Genomic DNA, 21,767 nt, shown 5'->3' with positions numbered 1-21,767 from the left:
AGATAATCTGTCGTGTGCTGAAGATATGATGGTAATTTGTGGACATGTGGTCTCATGAAATGATCAAAATATTCTGATATCATTGCTGTGGGATGCCCGTTACCGGAGATTTTAAGACTGCCTGGGTTTTCTTGTTTGTGGATTTTAGGAGGATCAAAAAATCTACAAGCCCTTGGGTTTTCTGGGCTTAAGTAGTTTTTTGTTTGCTGGTCTATGTGCCCGATTTGGTACGCCTCGTCAATAATATATGTGAGTTTTTATATATTTCAGTGCTGGATCATGGTCTAGTTTTTGGTAGAATTTTGCGTCACTTAGTTGTCTATTTGCTTCACTAAAGAAGTCTTCCCTATTCATAACGACCACAGCGGAACCCTTATCTACAGGCTTAATTATGATGTCTGTTCTGCTTTTCAATGATTGTAGGGCATCTTTTTCTTCTTTCGTCAAGTTAGAGTATCTGTTAGTATGTTTGATGTGTCTGGAAGTGTCGTTTTCAACTGAGTTGACAAAAACGTCTAGATTTGGAACTGAACTTTTGGTGGGGTCCAATTACGTTTCTTTTTGAACATGGGTTGGTCGCAGCTTATATTTTCCTCTGATTTATTTATTGGCTGCAGGGCAAAATGGGCTTTAAGTCTTCGGCTGAACTCTTCCTTGTCAAGTGTTTCAGCTTACCTATGTCATATGTCTTTGGGCGGGGACAGAAACTCAAACTTGATTATTATTATGGAAAACACAATATTTATATTTATGTTATTAATTTAAAATGTATACAATACAATTAATATTATTATCATACAATTTCGCATAACTGTTTCATTTCGTTCCAATTCGCAATCTCACCCCTCCCCTTCCATTGTGCAATTAAGACCTGCCCAATGGTGACAAATAGTACATGACGTGCTTGGGGCGTAGAAATTCAATTCTTACACGTAAACCGTTCAGCTGTTGCAGTGATTCATATTACAGGAGAATATGTCTAAATCTTAAAATTTTAATTAAAACGGAGCATATTGAGAAAAATGGGAAGGCTGGGACGGTAAGCCAAAGGACCCTACTAACGGCGGTGCATAAGCGTATTATTACACCAGAAAATAAAGATTAATATTAAATTAGCTTGTGAAGATTTAAAAAAAATTAATTAGCCACTCGACATTGAAAATTTATTGCATATTTGAAGACCACGAGGTATTTAAATACTATAATTTTCCGCGGTTATGCTCTCTCTCTCTCTCTCTCTCTCTCTCTCAGCAACGATGGTGATCGTATACCTTGCAATGGAGCAATTAAAACTATTGACAAAGACAAAAAGATGAGTAAATAATCAACTTCCTCTTTTTCAAGAAGTTGTGGCTGATGATAAATTTATTAAGCTTATAATAAGAAAATAACATTGGTATGTTGGCACTAACCATGCGTTGACCATGATCGTTGTGAACAGGCGAACGCTGAATAAAGGTGGTTGATCGATCAGAGTTGACTGCATATGAATTGTTATGGAAACATGGGTGTTCGATGCTCATTCTGAGTGTTGGTGTGTGTATGTGTGTTTTGGATTTTTAAAGTCGTTTTAAATTTTTACTTATATTGCCATGACGTCCGCAATGTGACAGTTGATAGTCATGTCTAGCACTGGGGCATAATGTCACAGACATGTGGCACCATTTTCCATCCGGTCACATTATCCTGACACCAGACTGACTTAAGGTTTCTCATGATCTCATCTGCTGGAGTGTCCCTAGAAGAAAATGGTAACTGCCAATATGACCACCATAGTAGCCATCTTAACATCTTATAATTACTTCTAGATGGCTGATCACATGGACATGTTTTTCTATATTATCAAAAGACCTTTTTGATGTCTAGTTGGTACTAAATGGAAATGCCAATCTCACATCCAATATGTCTGCCATGGTCACTATCTTGAAAACCTTTTTGGTGCCATTCTGCAGTTTTGTATTTGGCATAGGGTTAGATTTTTAAAGAAAATGAATTTCCCAGGTTTTCCTTACTGTTTATTCTGGCTGCAAGGACAGTCAATATTGGAACAAAATTGACTATCCCCAGCCATTGAATGGTCATTGACTGGACAAGGACAATACATATTCAAACAAAATTTATCAAACTCAGCCACTGGCTACAAGGACAATTCATATTGAAACAAAACTGACCATTACCCAGCCACTGGCTGCAAGAACAAATCATGTTAAAACAAAACTGATCATTATCCAGCCACTGGCTGCAAATTATGAATCCTGTTGGAACAGATTATCCCTTTAATAATATCTAGCAAACTTATATCAAATCATTGTCCAGCGAGTGCAAAAACTGCAGCAAACAGTTCAATTCCAATAAACAAGGACCTCTTTTATGCACAGCAGTATGGTCTTTATTAGCAGTGGCCTCTTGCACAAGGAATAGCCTAATCATTGGGCACAGATTTATTGCCAACATGAGATTCGTAAGGGAATTACCTGGTTTCGGGGAGTTTTACTCCCAGATAATCACTGAAAATTCTCACCAATCGGTCTAAAATGATAAAAAGCGAATGATTTCCTAAGAGGGATAAATAGTGACTGAAATTCAGCAACACTTCAGTTATGTTTAATTTTTTAATTATCATGCCTGATATTGTCATTTATAGTCATGCAAAAAATAAACTGTACAAATTTATTTCCATTCACTTGTCCTGAACAAGTAACTTGTGAAATGTGAACTGACCTGGCCAATATTTTGTTTGTCCCATTGTTTTCTTCATCATATCTTTTACCATTTTCCCCTGTCTGTGTTTGTAATCTCAGCTTATGTATTAATGTGGATATGACTACTGCAGTCTACATTAATTAATTAATTAATTAATTAATTAATACTTCTTGATTATATACTGCAATGTAATGCTGTAGTGTCTTTGATGTGTGATATACATGCAATTTTTATTCTTATAATGACGATTATGTTAAATTTACTGTTTCAATTGCCTATTTGTCCAATAAGATATTTTTTCTTTTCAAATTATTGTATGTATAATTGAGTTTCTTTTATTTAGTGGAAAGTCACCGTACACACACACACACACACACAGAGAGCATTCCTAGTCATTGACAGCAAACTTTGGGAAGCAGATGGAAAAGAAATAATTATTATAAAACGTGGTTGGCAAAGTTAACTCTACTGCAATCCTTAAAATTTTATTTCATCTGCATGTCGTAGACAAAATATCTTAGATCAGTATGCAAATGAACAAACTGACACCTGCCATTATATCCCATTTCACTGACATACAGATAAATGTTCCTGTTGCCATACTGATCTAAGATAGTTTGCCTTTGTCTAGCACATTCTCAAATAGTATTAGAACTTTTAAAAAGAAATGTGGTATATTCCTATAGAATAGACCCTACTGAACCTATTTTTTTTTTCTTTTCTGCCACCTTTTGCAATATTTAATTTTTGGATGCTTTGCATTTGGTGTTTTTGTTTATACATAGCGTGTGTGAATTCATTTTGACATAGGACCATATCTACAATCTCAGTATTATCACTTTAAATACCTTTAGTGTTATAAAAATTAAATAATTTACCAATAACAAGGCCAAGTGGTCTAAAGCGCTCTTCATTATGGAACACTGCCTTCTCACCTCTGTCTGCATCACGGTTGAAGTCTCAGATTCGGCTAATGTGGTTATGTGAGAAAGCTTGCCAGTAGCTTCTCGTGGGTCGGTGGTTCTTTCCGGAGTTTTTCCTGGTTCTTCCTCCACCATTAATACTGGCCATCATGTATAGCCTATCGTGTGCTGAAAAATGGTGTTAAATCCTACAACAACAACAACAACACCAATAATGAGCCTCCATTCTACCTCACCCTTTTTCCCCATCACTTACTTTACTGATCAGCATATTTATTGGAATCAGTATTGGGGGCGGGGAGATTTACCTCTTGTTATATTAAAGTTATCTTTGTTTCACTTTAAAGGTGTGCATCTGCAGTAATGTATTCTGTACTGTGTATGCAAGGTGCCACTATTGCATGTGTCATGACAAACCATGACACCCTTGTACTTACCAACAGAAGTGTCAAATCTTTCAGTATAAAAAGAACAACTACAGCTTGTTCTGAGTAGAAATGGCAGACCCAATGCTGTTAAATGAGTGTGTTTGGATTTTTAACATAGCTTTAACAAAAATTCAATCATATCGCCACGATGTCTGCAGTGTGACAGTTTATAGTGATGTCTAGCACTGGGGCATAATGCTGCAGACATGTAGCAGAATGTCCCACCCAGTCACATTGTCCTGACACCAGGCCAACCAGTCCTAACACTAACCTCTTAATGCTGAGTGCCAAGTGAGGCAGCTGCGAGTACTATTTTTACAAATCTTTGGTATGACTTGGCAGGGCTTCAAACCTGCAACCTCCCACATTCAAGATGGACACTCTAACCACTAGGCCACTGGAGTGGTGTAAATGAAGGCTGTATGATATAAAGGAAGTGTACATGCTCTAATTGATATTGGTGACCTTTCTTTGGTGAGAATATTAACATTTTTTAGAGAAAACAATACAGCATTACAAATAAAATTTAAATTAATTTTGCAATCTTGTGATTTGACCTAAATGGAGTATGTATGTGAATATTTAAATTTGAAGTATCTTTGAAACTGGATAAGTATTGTATATTTTATTTTACATTAATATTTTTATTGCTGTTTTGGGGACATTTAAGATTTATTGTGCAAAATGGTAGGTAAAAAGGGCTGAAATCTCATAAAACTCACTAACTAACTGAACTCACTTATTCTGGAATAAAATCCTGTTCATTCACAGGGAATAGCTTATTTGGACCTCAATAAAGGTACGATGATGGGACACCAATGACTTTGAAAATGTATCTATTTCCAGACTTACTTAATGCGACACATGCATGTATAAGCAAATTTATGGCTTTATATTTGATATAAAATCACTACCCAGAAATGAGAATTTCTACACATCGATTATTTGTCATTCTTAATGGAAATATCGACTGCCTTGTGTATATGAAAAATATGGATTTCAAATAGACTGAATAATTTTGCCAAGCTGTTGCTGCAGGTATTGTAATTTTGCTTAAAATGGTGAGCCACAAAATAACCTAGCCATATGTTGCTCAGATAGATCCATCAGTGCACTTAGAAATAGGGGTGTGGAAGGGGGGGAACAGAATGTGCATTAGAAAGTGTAAGAATATGAGATAATAAATCAATACATTTACAGTCATTTTAGTTGAGATTTTCAATGTTGTATACTTGCTCTTGTAACAGCCAGGAAAGTTAGATGGAATATCATGTCATGTAAGTATTCAGTCTTCATATCATTGTGGAGCTGTCCTATTTAGCCTGTACAGTAAAACCTGTCTTGAGAGACCTCTGCTATGAGAGACCACCTGTTTTGAGAGACCAAGATCTCCATGCACAGATTTATTGATTACATAGTGTTATTACCTGTTATGAGAGACCACCTGTCTTGAGAGACCAATATTTTTTGGGCAGAAGAGGTGGTCTTTCAAGACAGGTTCTACTGTACTTGAAATCATGAATTGTTATTGGGAATTTAGCATTGGCCTTTTATTTTTTGGGAATATATTTAGAACAAATTTAATTCTTCACAAACACATCACTAAAATTGGTGGTTCAGCATGAATTTAAAATATTTGTATTTGTGACATGGGTCCAATATTGTTCTCTGAGGATCCGTGCAAAATCTCTGCCAGGGCTGATTTTCGATGATCAAAACAGCTGAATATTCAGAATGAGAATACTTTTTTGTGAATAATTTAAACGAAGTTATCATACAAGATGCAAATATGTGGTCACATTTTTAGTCATTCTGCCACCAAGCATAATTATAAAACTTTTGAGTTGAGATTTTGAGCATGGAGATTTCATCTGCGACCAGAAGACATGGAAATAATTCTCTAATCAAGGATCTTTCTGTTAGTGCAGAAGATATCAGAAGTTGTAAGCATGGTGTGAGTATACACTAGTTCACTGTATGCTTGGGTGAAGGGTACATTAATAATCAATATAGAAATGTTTGTTTGTTTTAGGTTGTGCCAAGGTGTGAAAGAAACACGAGAACCTAATGTATCACAAAAATTTTGAACAACATAAGAATTGTGATTTGAGTGCAGATAGCAGAAAAAATGGTTTTCTTCACAGAGTACGATTCTCGGTTAACCTATGTCAAATTGCTGGTTGTTCTGCAGCTGCATACATCATTCGCACAGATTTTCAGTAAGTATTTTGGCTGGCTTATGTAGTTTTCAAGTACAACTGCAAGCTGCACAGACTCGGATCTGTTGTTGAAGAGCACACCTACAGATCTAGGTTTATGCAGTTTGCTAAAAGTAATCAGTAGAACAAACATCATAGACTCTGATCTGTTGGGCAATTATGCAATGGTAGATCAGGGTCTATGTTGTTTGCAGTTGGACTCAACTTATAAGCAGGTATATTCTAAGTGTGTATGTGTGCTACTTCACAATAATAATTAAGAGAAGAACAAAGTTTCTCACATACCTTGATCAAGAATATTATAATCGTCATGGCGCATGTTGATATTTAATAATATTAGTAGTTTTGTCTTGTATGAAACCACTTATGAATTGAATCCTACTACTGTTATATAATGCACTGGCAGATCAGAGTCTGTGTCGTTTGTTCTACTGATTACTTCTAACAAACTGCATAGACCCAGATATTCCAGCACATTATGTGATGGTAGATCCAAGTTTCTAAATGAATGTGATGAACAAGCAAGTTGAACTGTTCATTTTTTTGATAAAGTTACTTTGAAATTTCAATTGCAGTACATTATGTTTCCTGTAGGAGTTAGTAAATTCAGGTTGTTTAGAATCAGTTCACTGTAAATGGGCGAAAGAATCAAGTAAAGTTAGACTTTTTTATCTGTTCACATTAGATTGTTTAAAATGTTTCAGAGGGGGTAGGGAAATTAAATGTTTTTCAACAAGAACAAGTCTGATGGGTACTTCACTTAGAATACACGCAGGACCATGTCTGAAATTAGAGTGGCCCCAGGAATCAGGCTGTAGGATTCTTTTTAGTTTATATAGCTTTGGCACGTCAGGTGATGAAAACATTTTAATTTAGCTAATTTTCTCTGACAAACAACACAAATCAACTACATGTTCTATAACCAAATAAACACTGTAACAAATGAACATATTAGTTAAAAATTTGGCAAGGGAATTAAAGCTTTGATGGTAAGAACCATTGTATCCAATAATGTAATAAACAATATTTACTGTATACTTTTTTATACACTAGTAATCTAATTTGCACACTCAATAATCAGTCAAGTGCTTCCAAGCACTGTATGCAGACTCTTACAAATTGCAGTAAGTGGCCGAGTGGTCTAAAGCGCTCTCCGTTACAGATCACTGCCATCTCAGCTCTATCTGAGTGGGTTCGAGTCCAAGGCTCGGCTAGCATAGGTACGTGGGAAAGCCTGCCAGTAGCTTCTCATGGGTCGGTGGTTCTTCCCTGGGTTTTCCAGGGCCCTTCCTCCACCAGTTATACTGGCCGCCATGTATAGCCTATCTTGTACTGAAAAATGGTGTTAAACCCTAGAACAACAACAACAACTTGATATATTTATAGTGCACATTTTGAGCTGTAACTTTGTGTGTTGATATATATAAATAAAGATATATATATTTATTCATTTGGGCCCCCTCCCTCAGCCATGAATTTAAGTGATGCCATCTTGTGCAGCAGTTGGAAATCACAGGTTATGTAATAATATAATTATATAAAGCATTATGATCAATTGTATTTAATGTGACTTTTTACAAGTATTTATCAACCCCAGGCAAATATATTTATGTCAATCTGCAGCCCTAGTGATATTACCTTTCAGAGGTTGTTAAACCCTTGTATCATCTTCATCAAAAGTCATTAATTGTATTTTTATAAATTAGTATAAAAAATGTAAAAGGCGTTAAGAGGCCAGAATTAGAAACACTGCTTCAAGTATAGTCTGTATTCAGTTGACTTGGCAGTCCGAGCACATCCATTGTCTACCTGTGTATCAATAGTTTGGTACCCAGCCTTGTTCTTTACATTACAAACAGTGTGAAAAAAAGCAGGTACCAGGTTACAAATTTATAATGAATTAGTGCAACATATGGGTTGGATGCGATAATGGAGAGTCTACTTAAAGTCTTTTCGTAAAAAAGTCAAATCTGTTCTGTCATTCAGTGTAAATACAGTATCGGAACCTTTGTACCAGTTTCATTTTTGCAGTAATATGTGAGCCTACAACTATTCTGTGTGCCTAAAGTGTGGTAGTTCAGTGATGTCTAGCACTGGGGCATCATGCCACAGACATGTTGCATGATGTCCAATCCAATCGCATTGTCCTGACACCAGGCCGACCAGTCCTAAAGTATGGTAGTTCAGTGATGTCTAGCACTGGGGCATCATAATGCACTGAAATGTTGCTTGATGTCCCACCCAGTTGCATTATCCTGACACCAGGCCGACCAGTCCTAAAGTGTGGCAGTTTATAGTGATGTCTAACACTGGGGGATCATGCCACAGACATGTAGCATGATTTCCCACCCAGTTGCATTATCCTTACACCAGGCCAACCAGTCCTAGCACTTACCTTTTAGTGCTGAGTGCCAAGAGAGGCAGCTGCTAGTACAATTTTTATAAGTCTGTGGTATGACTCAGATGGGGCTCGAACCCCTGACTTCCCACATCCAAGGCAGATGCTCTAACCACTTAGGCCAATGGCGCTGTTCACCTGGTCTGTCTTATTTGCATTAATTTCATGCAACTTTTTGCCATTTTGTTTCCTTCAGGCTAACATTTTGTTTCCTTCAGGATAACATTTTGTTTCCTTCAGGCTAACATTTTGTTTCATTCAGGCTAACATTAACATTAACAGCAGATATCATGAGACCTACAAGAATCTGGTCACACATGGTCTGATAACTTAACCTAACTCTTACTGTCAGAAAGTACTTGACATTTTTTTATAAAAAAATCAAAGTTTTTTAGTTTTGAGTCTGGCTTTAATTTAAATTTGACATGCATCATGACTTTGGGGCTTAATCAGCTACAAAATTATTTAATGTAAATCTGTGTTATTTACACTTATAAACATTTACAATTTGACTAAATCAGTTACGAATATAAATGCACTTTCATTGTATACTAGGATACTGTGATATCATGGTGTTAGAGTTCCATGGTAAACATCTGTTCATTTCATACAGTATATACATGTACATAAAACATGAATCAAACTAGGAAAATTTAAGTGACGCATTTTTACAAAGAATTGGAAACTCATTTTAAAGATTTTTGTAAATAAATAGAGGCTTTAAAATTTGTAATCATATTCTGTGTTGTTAGCAAAATATTGGATAGTTTTAAGAAGACATTATATATTTACGTAAAAATTGTTATAATAATGTTGATATTTATTCAGCAAATATCTTGGCAATCTTCATGACACAATTAAAAAAAATAAAACCAATACAAGTGTATTATATGGAAGAAACTTCTGTTCTTGTTTGTACATGTACGTCATTTAAAAATAATCTCTTGTGAAAAACTATACTGTCATTCTCTACTGATCACTATAGTTGTAATGTATCATTAAAAGTTTATCTGAGGTACAGTGAATGGTATGGGAATGAGAAATAGTATAGTTGTAATGTATCATTAAAAGTTTATCTGAGGTACAGTGAATGGTATGGGAATGAGAAATAGTATAGTTGTAATGTATCATTAAAAGTTTATCTGAGGTACAGTGAATGGTATGGGAATGAGAAATAGTATAGTTGTAATGTATCATTAAAAGTTTATCTGAGGTACAGTGAATGGTGTGGTAATGAGACACTGTAATTTGTAGTACCCTAAATAAAGCTGATGGTTTATTTTTAGGTGCATGTTGTTCATGCACAAGACAATACATTCCTGCATTGTCAGCACATAACCAACTGAACTCTTTCCTGGAATTTATTTAATCTTGTTACAGTGTATTATGGCTAAACTCATACCAGATGACCTGCACCATTTATTGTGAAAATGCTCAACAATTTCTTCATCTCCAGTAACAGTATTTGGAACCAGGCTAACATCCCAATTGAACTTGATCTTCTATCATTTATAAGAGCTAAAAATTCCTGATGATAATTATTTTTCAAGAGCTAATGTTAGTGAAGCTGATGTTTTTGATATGCTAATTAAGGTGAATATTAATAAATCCTCTGGACTGGATGGTATTGGTCCATGAATTCTTAAAATTGCTGCACGAGTAATAACAAAGTCATTAACGCAAATCATAAACTTAAGTATAATGAGTGGTAATTTTCCAGAAACATTGAAATGTGCAAAGGTGTCACAGAATAAAGTAAGAAATAACTTGGTTTTGCCTTAGAACGATTTAATCATTTTCATCGTACATGCGTACAACGTTACCTAGGGTGGATAATTGTTTCTCTAGGTAAGCAACTGAACTAGCATGTATCTCATCATAGATCACTTGCGGCGAGAGTCACTAAAAGCACAGTATGCATGGGTATTTTACCCTGACTTATTCTACCATTATATAATGAATCCACAAATACAGATTTGTTTGCAGACAATGCAACCTTGTATACATCTAGTTCTGATACTGAAGTTATCCAAATTAGATTAAACTCAGACTTTATTAGAGTTCAAAATTGGGCACAACAAAATAGAATGGTAATTAGTGAAGGTAAAACAAAATGTAGGAGTTTGGGGGCATCATAAAAGCTATATAAGTTAGGGAACCCAGGACTATCTCTTGCAATAAATGATCAGCCATTAGAAAATGTCAAACATGAAAAGCTTGTAGGTGTGTCCGTAGAAAACAATTTATTATGGGATGACCATATTGATAAGCTTTGTAAAATGTACACTCAGCCTGAGTCATCCAAAATTGCCCTACTCAGCAGAATCAAGAAATATTTACCTATGGAAACTCGCATTCTATACTAAAAGTCATATATTCTTCCAACAATGGATTATTGTGCAAATGTATGGGGAAACTGCTAAATATGAGCTTGAAAGGATTTATAAACTTCAGAAACGAGCAGCACACATAATTTTAGATGCATCTATTGATCATCCATCAAAAACATTACAGAACTAAAATGGTTCACAATATATGACATGACAGATTTTCACAAGGCAGTTCTTTTATATAAATGTCTACAAGGAACTGCACCAGAGTATCTTCATCACTTATTAAGGCCTTTTTCAATACAATACCAGTTGAGATCAGTATCACATGGAAACCTTCTAGCATCAAAACCAAGAACAGAGCAATGTAAAAAGAGCTTCCAATACTCTGGTACAGTTCTGTAGAACAAGCTTCCACTTCATGAAAAATCTGCTGAAAATATTGCAGTATATAAGAAGAGATATCATGAGCATGTATGTGCTTCTAATGGAATTTAGTATTTTAATACTAAACATGTTACAATAAACTGTAATTATTGCTATCTTTCATATAATGTGCCTTGTTATACTCTTCTTAAGAGGGCCTGAAGGGAGAATAGTCCTTGACTAATGAGTCACCCTCTATAAATAAAGCATTATTATTGTTGCTATTATTATTATTATTTTGTATTTATATATGTTCCTATTTATGGCACAAGATGGGTGTTCCTAGACAAAGCGTGATTGGTTGAAATGTTAGAGAATACTATTGGTTGATGTTTTGGTTTTAATGCCAATTCTCAGCGCAAGACAGGCTATACATGGTAGCCAAAATAGTTGGTGGAAGAAGAACACAAGAAAAACTCCAGTAAGAACCACCAACCTACTGGAAGCTACCGGCAGATTTCTCACATACCCACACTGGCCAAGCCCAAGACTCGAACCCACGTGGACAGAGGTGAGATGACAGTGATCAATAAGGGCAAGTGCTTTTAGACCACTTGGCCACCCAGGTCCCTGGTTACCATTAGTAGAGATTAAAATAATGCATCATGGGAATTACTACCAGTATGTTATAATTCATAAACTCTTGGAATTTCAAAATTAAATTCTAGTGTGACATACACAGTTTTTAGTGTGTGCAGTGCTTTTATGTGGTGAAGACTTTTTGACCTGCAATATGTTATTTATGCATGATTCACATGCAAATGTGCATGAATAGGAACACTGAAAATACTTGAAATCTATTACAAATATAATAAAAGCTCAAATTTGGAATTTTGTCTCTTAATTGGGTGGTAACAAGGTTAGTTCATCAGATAAAAAATAACATCATTAATATACTTAAATCTTTCTCCAGCATCTTGATGATATAATACAATTTAACAAGTTTAATCGGATGAAATAAAAGTATGGTTGCTAGATTTGTTAAAAACAAACACCATCAGATGCAAGGTCACATCAAATGATATGCATAAATTTTATTCCTAATAATATTCAGCCAATATCTTGATAACCCGTTTAACAAGTTAGATCAAAATTCAGAGAAAAATAGTCTTCAGAGACGGTTTTGGTGGTCTAAGTGGTTAGAGCATCTGTGTCAGATGCAGGAGGTTGTGGGTTTGAACCCCAGCTGAGTCATACCAAAATCCTATATAAATGGTGATCAGCAGCTGCCTCACTTGGTGCACAGCATTAAGAGGTTAAGGTTAAGACTGGTAGGCACGGTATCAGGATAACGGGACTGGGTGGGACATCATGCTACATGTCTGTGGCATGATGACCCAGTGCTAGACATCACTATAGACTGCCACACTGCAGACATTGTAGTGATATGACTGAAAAATTGTTAAAGCTGCATTAAAAATCCAAATTACACACACACACACACACACACACACACACACACACAGAGTTTCCAGAGTGGTAAAAATAACCATTTATATATCAAATTAATTGGCTGAGGCATCCATGTTGTATTAACTTGTATGCTCTTATCTTGTCTATTTTATCTTTATAGTTTTAACAAATTTAATAATTCCTACAGCCCATCCTGAGTTTATAAAACGTCCTGTCAGTCAAAGAGTCATTGAAGGGGAGAGGGCTGTATTTGAATGCATGGCTACAGGATATCCTGCTCCAAATATATCCTGGATTAAAGATTTCCAGCAAGAGGTTCTTGTAACAAGTCTTCATTATGATGTGTATGACAATGGGACACTGGTAATAAAGGCAGTAAGAGTAGAGGATTCTGGGATTTACTGGTGCTATGCAGAGAATATACAAGCAAAAATTCCAGCAGTAGCTACTCTTTCAGTGACAGGTATGTTCAAGAAAAAGTTCACATTAGCACATCAAAACCATTCTTTGTTTGCACATCATTTTAGAGAAAAAAAGAGGTTTGGACTTTGTCATGTCATCTTAGGGTCTAGATATTAGAATTACTGCATTTTCTTTATATTTTTTAACCTTTATTTTCAGACATCAAAGACTAGTTTTTTTAAGGCTTTATTGTTTTAGATAATGTCTAACAATCTAACAATGCATGTTTACCTGAGCTTAACATTATTTGGACACATTCTAAAGATAAAAGTTGTCTTGTTTTCAAGTTAAAAAAAATTTTTGCAGATAATTTAACTTTGTCTTTAACTAAATGGATAAAGTTCACTTAAATGGTTCATTAATTAATAGGTACCTAAATATCTCAGGAAGTCCTTGCATTTACTTCGCAAAAATACTTAAAGGAGACTAGAAATCAAAATTTTCCTTTTACGTATGTAATTCTCTACAGATTTTAATCCGACTGTCATGTTTATAAATTAAATATCGTAAGCCGGTAGTGATTTTATTGCCTGGAAGATACCACGATTCCGTAAATTGCCGAGTTTTTCCGAGTTTTGATGAGATGACAGATCACGTGGTACCGTGACACAATACTAGCCAGTCTTCGAATACAAACATAAACATTGGCAAGCGAGGCAGACAGAAGGAGACCACATTTGGGTTGCACATTCAAAACTTGAATCTGCAGTCTGATATAATAGTTTATGTACTGTACTGGTCAGTGCTAAAAGAAATTTTTTAGGCACAGGCCCCGGGCTGGTGACTTAAATAAACTCAAGCCCTGACTGAAATTCCACAAGCCCGGACAGTTCATACCTGTCAACTCTCAAGCCAGGAGAAAAACCTCCCAATTTTGGGGGTATTTCCTCATCTACATCCCGATCTCGTAATATCTCTAAATTTTTCGCAGCGAAGTCCCGATTATTACATTATGTCTGTCAATTTTCATTTGTCAGAAGAAAAAAAAAACAACCCCAAACCATTTATAAATAGATATAACGTATGCAATCCACAGTCAAAAATGCCACACTGCAGACATCGTAGTGATATGACTGAAAAATTGTTAAAGCTACGTTAAAAATTCAAATCACATGCACACACATCTAAATCCGGCACTGGACGAAATAATTAATATCACACAACAGTTTTTTTCTTTTTTTCTTCTTCAGTAAATAGAACGTGAAAATTAAACATTATTCAACTAAATTTCAGATGTTTTTAAACAACTACAACAGTACTATAGTATAAAAAAATTAAAAGAATAAAATTGTCACCAATTATCTTAAATGAATGATCACTGTGAAATTTTCTCTGCAAACAAAATGGCATCTCCATTTCCGCCGAAGAAACTCGGCCAGTTAACACCTGATATTCCTCTACCGTATATGTAAAGTTTAATTACCATGATTAAATTACAAGGAATAAAACAAAATATACCATGCAGTATATGTGGTCCTAAAGAACTAATTCTGAATAAATATTTTGTTCAGCAAACAGTGTTACATGCATTAAGACTTAAACCTGAAGTCCATGGCATCGTAAGTAACAACAAAATAGGCATCGTTTATTTTGGCAATCAATTGCTGGTGCTTACACATACACACACTGTCGAACATGGTTTCTTTGAAGTATGTCCAAAGGGCAGTCCTTTTCACAAGATCAATGCAAGGATAAGGAGTCTGTTCATTAGTCACACCAGCTTTATTGTTTGCCTACTTAAATTAAAACTTTAGCTATTTTGCAATTTAGCCAGAGCTGACCAGAATATGCAAAATGGGCTTGTCCTGGGGGAATAATAAGGCATATCACATGGAGAAAAGGTACGTCCCATGGGCGCTCGCACATTGGGGCAAGGGGTTGGGGGTTGGGTCAGTAGTGTCTCCCCCCTCCCCCCCAGTTTCTATTGTCAGCCAGTTAATGTGAAACTTTGACCTCTTTTCTTTTAAGCCTCCATTTGATTAAAATCAAATCTAAATTTCACCTTGGACAGTAGTGATTTGATTTAGATTGTGCTGTGTTAAGGCATGTATGTCAACTTCTTGAAAATACACTTACTCATTTCACCAGCGCGATCAAAGTTTCCTCAGGCAAACAATTTTTGTTTCAACAAGCCTGACGGGCACCTCACTTTGAATACAGGATGGGCTGGAACTAAAACCAGAGGGGCCCAGGGTGTCGGGCTATCAGATTTATTTTTAGCACTGCTGGTGTAGATAAAAGATCTGTGAATTGATTGTTGCATTTTGTGGTCACTTACTCGGCCTTCTGCCTATTTTCGTAACTTGCATGTTTAACACTTTTCCAAGGATTTAAAATATACAACGTTATGTCTGGAAGAGCGCCAACTTTTAGTCTAGGCCTAGCATTTGCATATCCTTGAGCTGCCATTTTTTCAGAATCCCTCTCGTAACAGTCCTTTGAGAAATGTAATGAGCACATAGTGCTGTATGGTGTTGCTTTGAAATCGACTCGTTTGTAATAATGTATCCATTCTTTCATTATGCCTTTATCTTTCGGAAAAGAAAAGAAATGTTGTCCACAGGCTTTTCTTAATGTTCTATTTCACCCTTTAAGCAACGCAAAATGGTATTGTCTTTTACTCTGGCAACTCCCACTTGGGCTGCTGGAGTCGCTACTATGACATCACATCCCAAAAGTGACCTAATAGGCACAGAAATTTTACATACGAGGTCACAGAAATTCAGCTCCTAGAAGACAGGCCAATATTTTAATATTGGCATTACGGTCACAGATGATACTTCAGAATAAGGTTTTCTGCTATAGTACTTTTATTACACTGGACAACAAATTTTTACAAAAGTCATGTTACTGAAATAAAATTAGTCAATTCTTATCAATTTTTATGTGCTGAACACGAATATGACAGTCAAATTGCAAAATTGGCTCTAGTTTTTTTGTAATCTGCAAGAAATTAATGTTTACATAACGAAATGCATTCCAATAGTAAAAGGTCAACTGTAATAGCCTACCTATAAAAAATCAAGTCATTGACTACATCTTAGATTTCTTCGCCTGTCTCTTGTACAGCTGTTCAGGAGCATCTCTGAGGAGTGTCCAGCAGTAGTCAGCCAGCATTGTAGTGGACCATTTTCCCTGGTATCTTTGTTCCATTGTTGCGATATCTTGATGAAAACGTTCGCCGTGTTCATCACTAACAATACCACAGTTGCTAGGAAAGAAATCCAAATGGGAATGAAGGAAGTGAATCTTTAGAGACATATTGCAGCCAAGTTTCTTATACTTCATCAACATGTCTTCTACTAGTTCCTTATAGTTTTCTGCCCTAACATTTCCGAGGAAGTTTGTAGAAACTAGGCGAAAAGCATTCCATGCTTGTTTCGCGTCACCTTCCAGCAAGTTGTTGAACCGGTCATCTTTGAAAAGCTCTCGAATCTGAGGACCCACAAAAACTCCCTCTTTAATCTTTGCTTCGCTGAGTCGAGGGAATTTTTCATGCAGGTGTCGGAATGCTGGCAAAGTCCGGTCAATGGCTTTCACGAAGTTCTTCATCAAACCTAGTTTGATGTGAAGGGGTGGTAGCAAGATTTTCTGAGCCTCAACCAGAGCTGGGTGTTGGATATTCTTCTCTCCAATGGCTACATTCTGCCTGTGAGTCCATTCCTTCCTCATGTAGTGCATTTCCCTTGCTCGGCTATCCCACTCGCATAAGAAACACATGTATTTTGTATATCCTTGCTGCAGTCCCATTAAAAGGGCAACTACCTTCAAATCACCACAGAGGTGCCAGCTGTACTTGTTATACTCAATGGAATTCAGTAGCTGCCTTAAGTTATCGTATGTCTCTTTCATGTGGACAGCATATGCTACTGGAATAGATGGAAGAATGTTTTCATTGTGCAAAAGCACAGCCTTGAGACTCAGTTTCGAAGAGTCCACAAATAGTCTCCATTCTTGTGGGTCATGAGTGATTTTTAAAGCATTCATGAGGCCCTCAATATCGGAACAGAATATCAGATTACTTTCCTTTCTGAAGAAAGGCTCCAATTGCTGGTGGCGCTTTCGATATGCAGTAATTGTGACATCTTCTTCTAGAAGATTCCATTGTTGGAGTCTTGATCCTAGCAATTCTGCCTTGTTCTTTGATAAGTCCAAATCACGAATCAGGTCATTTAGTTCTTCCTGTGTTATTCTGTGTGGGGTTGATGATGCACCACAGTGAAAATCTGGATCACTGCATGCTGATGGACCAGGAGAAGAACAGGTCGACTCACCTTTGTCTTCGTCAGATGAATCAAGAGAATATTCTGCTGGAGGTTCTGGAATAGGAAGTCCCTCACCATGTGGAACTGGTCTCAATGCAGACGGAATGTTTGGGTAGACTATTCTCGACTTCTTTCGCTTCGTTATTCCGCCGGAAAGAGGAGGAACCAAGCAGAAGTAACAGTCATTTAGGTGGTTGCTTGGCTCTCTCCACACCATTGGGACTGCAAACGGCATTGATGACCTTTTGCAATTCAACCACTGTGAAAGCTGTGTTGTACATGTAGCACAGCATATATGCGGAGCCCAAGGCTTGTCTTGGTCACCAACCTTGCATCCGAAGTAAAGATGATATGCCTTCTTCACTTGAGAATTGATACTTTTCTTCTGGTTGGCAAATGTCACTTCCCCACAAATATAGCAAAAATTGTCCGCGGTATTAACACACTTTCGAGGCATTACTGTTCTTTATTGTACGTAAATGGATAAAATAATAAGTTTTATGTAACAGTAGCTTGAACTGTCTCGCACAACGTCTAAAATATTTTAAATGCTGAACCTATCTGATTGGGCTTTATATAGTACACTGCTTACGTCAGCTTCAGCAGCCGCCTGGCATTAGTATAATAGGCCTACACATGTATAGTACACTGCTGACGTCAACTTACTTCAGCAGCCGCATGGCATTAGTATTGCATTGCATCAGAAAATGATGCAATCAACTGTGGATGATGTGAGCATGATGGTATTATGCAATGTTACATCATTATTCCGGATGTTGCTGCAGTCCTACTGGAGAAATTTACACAGTGAAACATAGAAAATGAGGTATATGAATATCTTCAAAACGAGAGCCAATACAAATTTTTCACGGTTATATTCGTGTTCGGCACACCAAAATACTACAGATTAGGGCCTTTTCAAGTCAGTAATGATTTCACTGTTGACCAGTGTTATTATTCTATATTTCCATTGGTTTCTGGTCTCCTTTAATGTGATCATAAACTTACAGGGATCTAAAAAAGATTAAAATTCATTGTGTCAGTTTTCATGAAAGATTTCCTGCATAGAGTGTGTTTACTAGTAACTATAACTACAGAACTGCCAACCCTTGTGATTTTGCCATAAGTCTTACAGATATGACCCATAAAATACAGACTTACAGAATAAATGCACAAATTATAGAAATACAATTGTTTGCGGTAAAATTGGTATACTCAGGCTTGTCCATGTTTGATTCAGATCCAGGTTTCATATTAGATTCAATGGATTTGGTTGGGAAACCAGACTAAAACTTTACAGGACTACTTTGGATGCTTTAAACTGCACATATTTTGTGATACAAAACGTCTGAATGATCAAGCAGCTGTTGCTTATTTTTAAATGGCATTCAACAAGTGACATGTCAGGACAAAAAGGACAAAACAACTATTAAAAAGTTTTAACGGTACAGAAGAATAAAAGGGAATATTCAGATCATTGGGGGAAATTAGCAAGAAGGGCAACAGTTATGTTTAGTGGATATCATATATTTATTTGTGTATGTCACATGGCGGGAAAGATGATTGTTGTCATCACAACCCACATCAGAATTAATATTCTTTAAAGGATTACATGAAGTTGAGAGTTAGCATGAAGTCACTGAGCTCCATAGGGTTTGGAACTGCAGTTTGTGAAACTGTACTGGAGGTAATTACGGTTCAAGTAAACATTAAGAATGTATTAGTTGAACACAATTTTCACCTGCATCAGTCTTGAATCACACTTGTGGACTTTTAAATACAGGCATGACAATAGCCGTACTTGATATTTTGTTACATAGAACTGAAAACTGGTCCAATTTATAAAAAAAAATTTACTCTCTTACTGAGAAGGTCTTTTTCAGATTCACTGGTCTGTTTACTGGTTCCATCATTTCTTGCAAGTTGGAACATATTTTGTGTTTGCTGTAAGCACTATTTTTGAAGCAATAAAAGTTTTGATTTTTCTTTTCTTTTTTCATAACCATGATTCATTTCACTGGTGACATTTCCTGCATGATCTGCCAGTGTGTGATGGACCTAAAGCCTTACTTGTAAGGGCAGCACCTGCTTTGTTTTCATAATTGACAACTTTAATCAAGCCCCAGTTTGGACATATTCCCAGTAGCCCAATAATTTCCATATTCAACTAACTATGGGTGTTTGATTTTTCCAGTGACAACTCCTTTTCAGTATGTATCATGCTTGAAACCACCTCGTAATCACTGCCCTGTGATACAGTCACAAAAGTGTTACGGTTGAAGTGCCTCTTATATGAGCCCAAATTAACTCTCAACAAGTTTGTGATTTGTCAGTGTTATGTCAGGTATGTTATCATTTGGATATCATATTTAGATGAATTGATAAACTTAAGTAATTTCACAGACATGAGGAAGAGAAAATGGTGCTTATGATTAGAATGAATTCTTCGTCTTAGAAGGCATTAGATATTTATAGGATACTATGTACTCAGATTATACTTTAATTTCTCATTTTACACAATGATGAAATTTGAACATGTAGTGTAAAAGGTCAGAAACGCTAATAATATAGCAGATGGTAGCATGCATACATTCGAGTCATTATGCTTTTGGCATAATCGTTACATTTCTTTTCACTGTATTATGTCTTACGTTTGCCTGTATATGGATTATGGTTTTCCGATACATTTAAAAAATAAAATAAAAATAAAAAGTAATAATAGGTTGTTTGTCATTTATATTATCATCTCTTTTATCATCATAAAAATTTGAGAATTATCTAAAAAGAAAGACTGCTGCTTAAGAATAGCATAAGATCTAATTTTATCCATCATAGATCTGGATGTACCTGCCTAATTTTCTATTTATAGGAACTGAATATGACCCATTTCCAAGAAAGCAAATGTGTTTTTTTTTATTTGAATCTTTGCTTCATATATTCATTATATTGATAATCAAATTAGGTAGTGGACCAGTCTGTACATTTAAAGATAATGGCACAAGATATTAAGTTAAACAGGCTTTTTCAGTTTTGAATGAAAATTCTTAGATCAGATGGGTCTTTTTAGACTTCAAAATATGTCAAATCATAAAAGGACAAATCAACACCAGTTTTTAAATTTGTAAAGAAGAATATGAGAGTGATGCAATACAGTACTCGAATTGAGCACTTTGTCAAGCTCTTTGCAGAATTTTTGGACTTTACGATCATTTGGCAAAAGTCAGATGTAGACTAGTTAAAGTGAGTGTTGAATATAAATAATTTTTCAGTATGTTTTTTGTTTGTATTCTGGCTCTAATCCAGATGGATTTTGGTCATATTTGCCAACCTATTTGACCTGCAGATCCAGGTTAGTAGTAAAATTAAATCTTTATTTTTCATAGTATACTGTAATTATGAGATATAATATGTTAGCTACAATTTCGTAGCCTCAGCAGAGTAAGGGTACTAATATTAGTACTAGTAATATATAGATTGCACTTTTTATGCTCAGATTATGGGGTTTTGCCGCTTATATTAGGAAAAATTATGCTTATACCTCTCTCATGGTTGGATGTATCAGTATGTATGGCTGCATTAATTTTTCGATGGATGGACATTTAAAAACAGCAAATACAACTAGGAAAGTAATGTCTGCTTTGCATTCATTATCCAACATGTAAAGATAGACAACTGACATTTTAAAGGGGTGGAAAAGCTGGCAAAAAAATATAAATGCAGTCATTCATATAGTCTGGTCTTACAGCCACATTACAAACTTCATCTCTCCCTATAAATCCAGTGTAGGTCAAAACAGCATCAGACAATATGGTCAGCCATATCAATACAGTCAGTACACTTTTGGGATGTGATTACTGTGGTGAGATCAAACATTCTGCACAGGAATGCAGGCACAGACAGCCAATACAATGCCACCAGTGTGGTAGCTTTGGACACAAAGCCAAAACTCACACTAGATTTATGGAATAGGAAAAGGGCAATGACGCCATCTCAACTACACAGGAAGACTCTATTCAGCGGGAGGACCAATCTGTCTATCAATGACTGTCATATACACCATGCATCCCTTGTCAAAACAGATTTGATCCCCTTGCTGATGCATGTTCTGAATGTGGAAACTTACCAGCTACTTGTACAGATTCAAATATGACTGATAGTTCAGATTTATACAATGATTATAAAAGTAGAAAATGCAGTTGT

At 35.9% G+C, this 21,767-nt stretch overlaps 1 protein-coding gene across 3 annotated transcripts in view; it reads left to right on the top strand.

Moving 5' to 3' along the window:
• The first annotated feature begins 5,170 nt into the window (after positions 1 to 5,170).
• Positions 5,171 to 21,767, top strand: part of LOC149778679 (roundabout homolog 1-like) — a 59,854-nt gene continuing 43,257 nt past the window's right edge. For all 3 annotated transcript variants that reach the window (XM_089939487.1, XM_089939488.1, XM_089939489.1), the window contains exons 1-3: positions 5,171 to 5,331; positions 6,087 to 6,273; positions 13,028 to 13,303. In XM_089939487.1, the coding sequence (XP_089795613.1) occupies positions 6,183 to 6,273; positions 13,028 to 13,303 (367 nt within the window). In that variant the 5' untranslated portion in view covers positions 5,171 to 5,331; positions 6,087 to 6,182. The remainder of the gene's footprint in view (positions 5,332 to 6,086; positions 6,274 to 13,027; positions 13,304 to 21,767) is intronic.

Source organism: Sinohyriopsis cumingii, chromosome 17 (assembly GCF_028554795.1).
Source record: "Sinohyriopsis cumingii isolate HCF-2022 chromosome 17, ASM2855479v2, whole genome shotgun sequence".
Classification (NCBI taxonomy): Eukaryota; Metazoa; Mollusca; class Bivalvia; order Unionida; family Unionidae; genus Sinohyriopsis; species Sinohyriopsis cumingii.
This window is presented reverse-complemented; position numbering and strand designations above follow the sequence as displayed.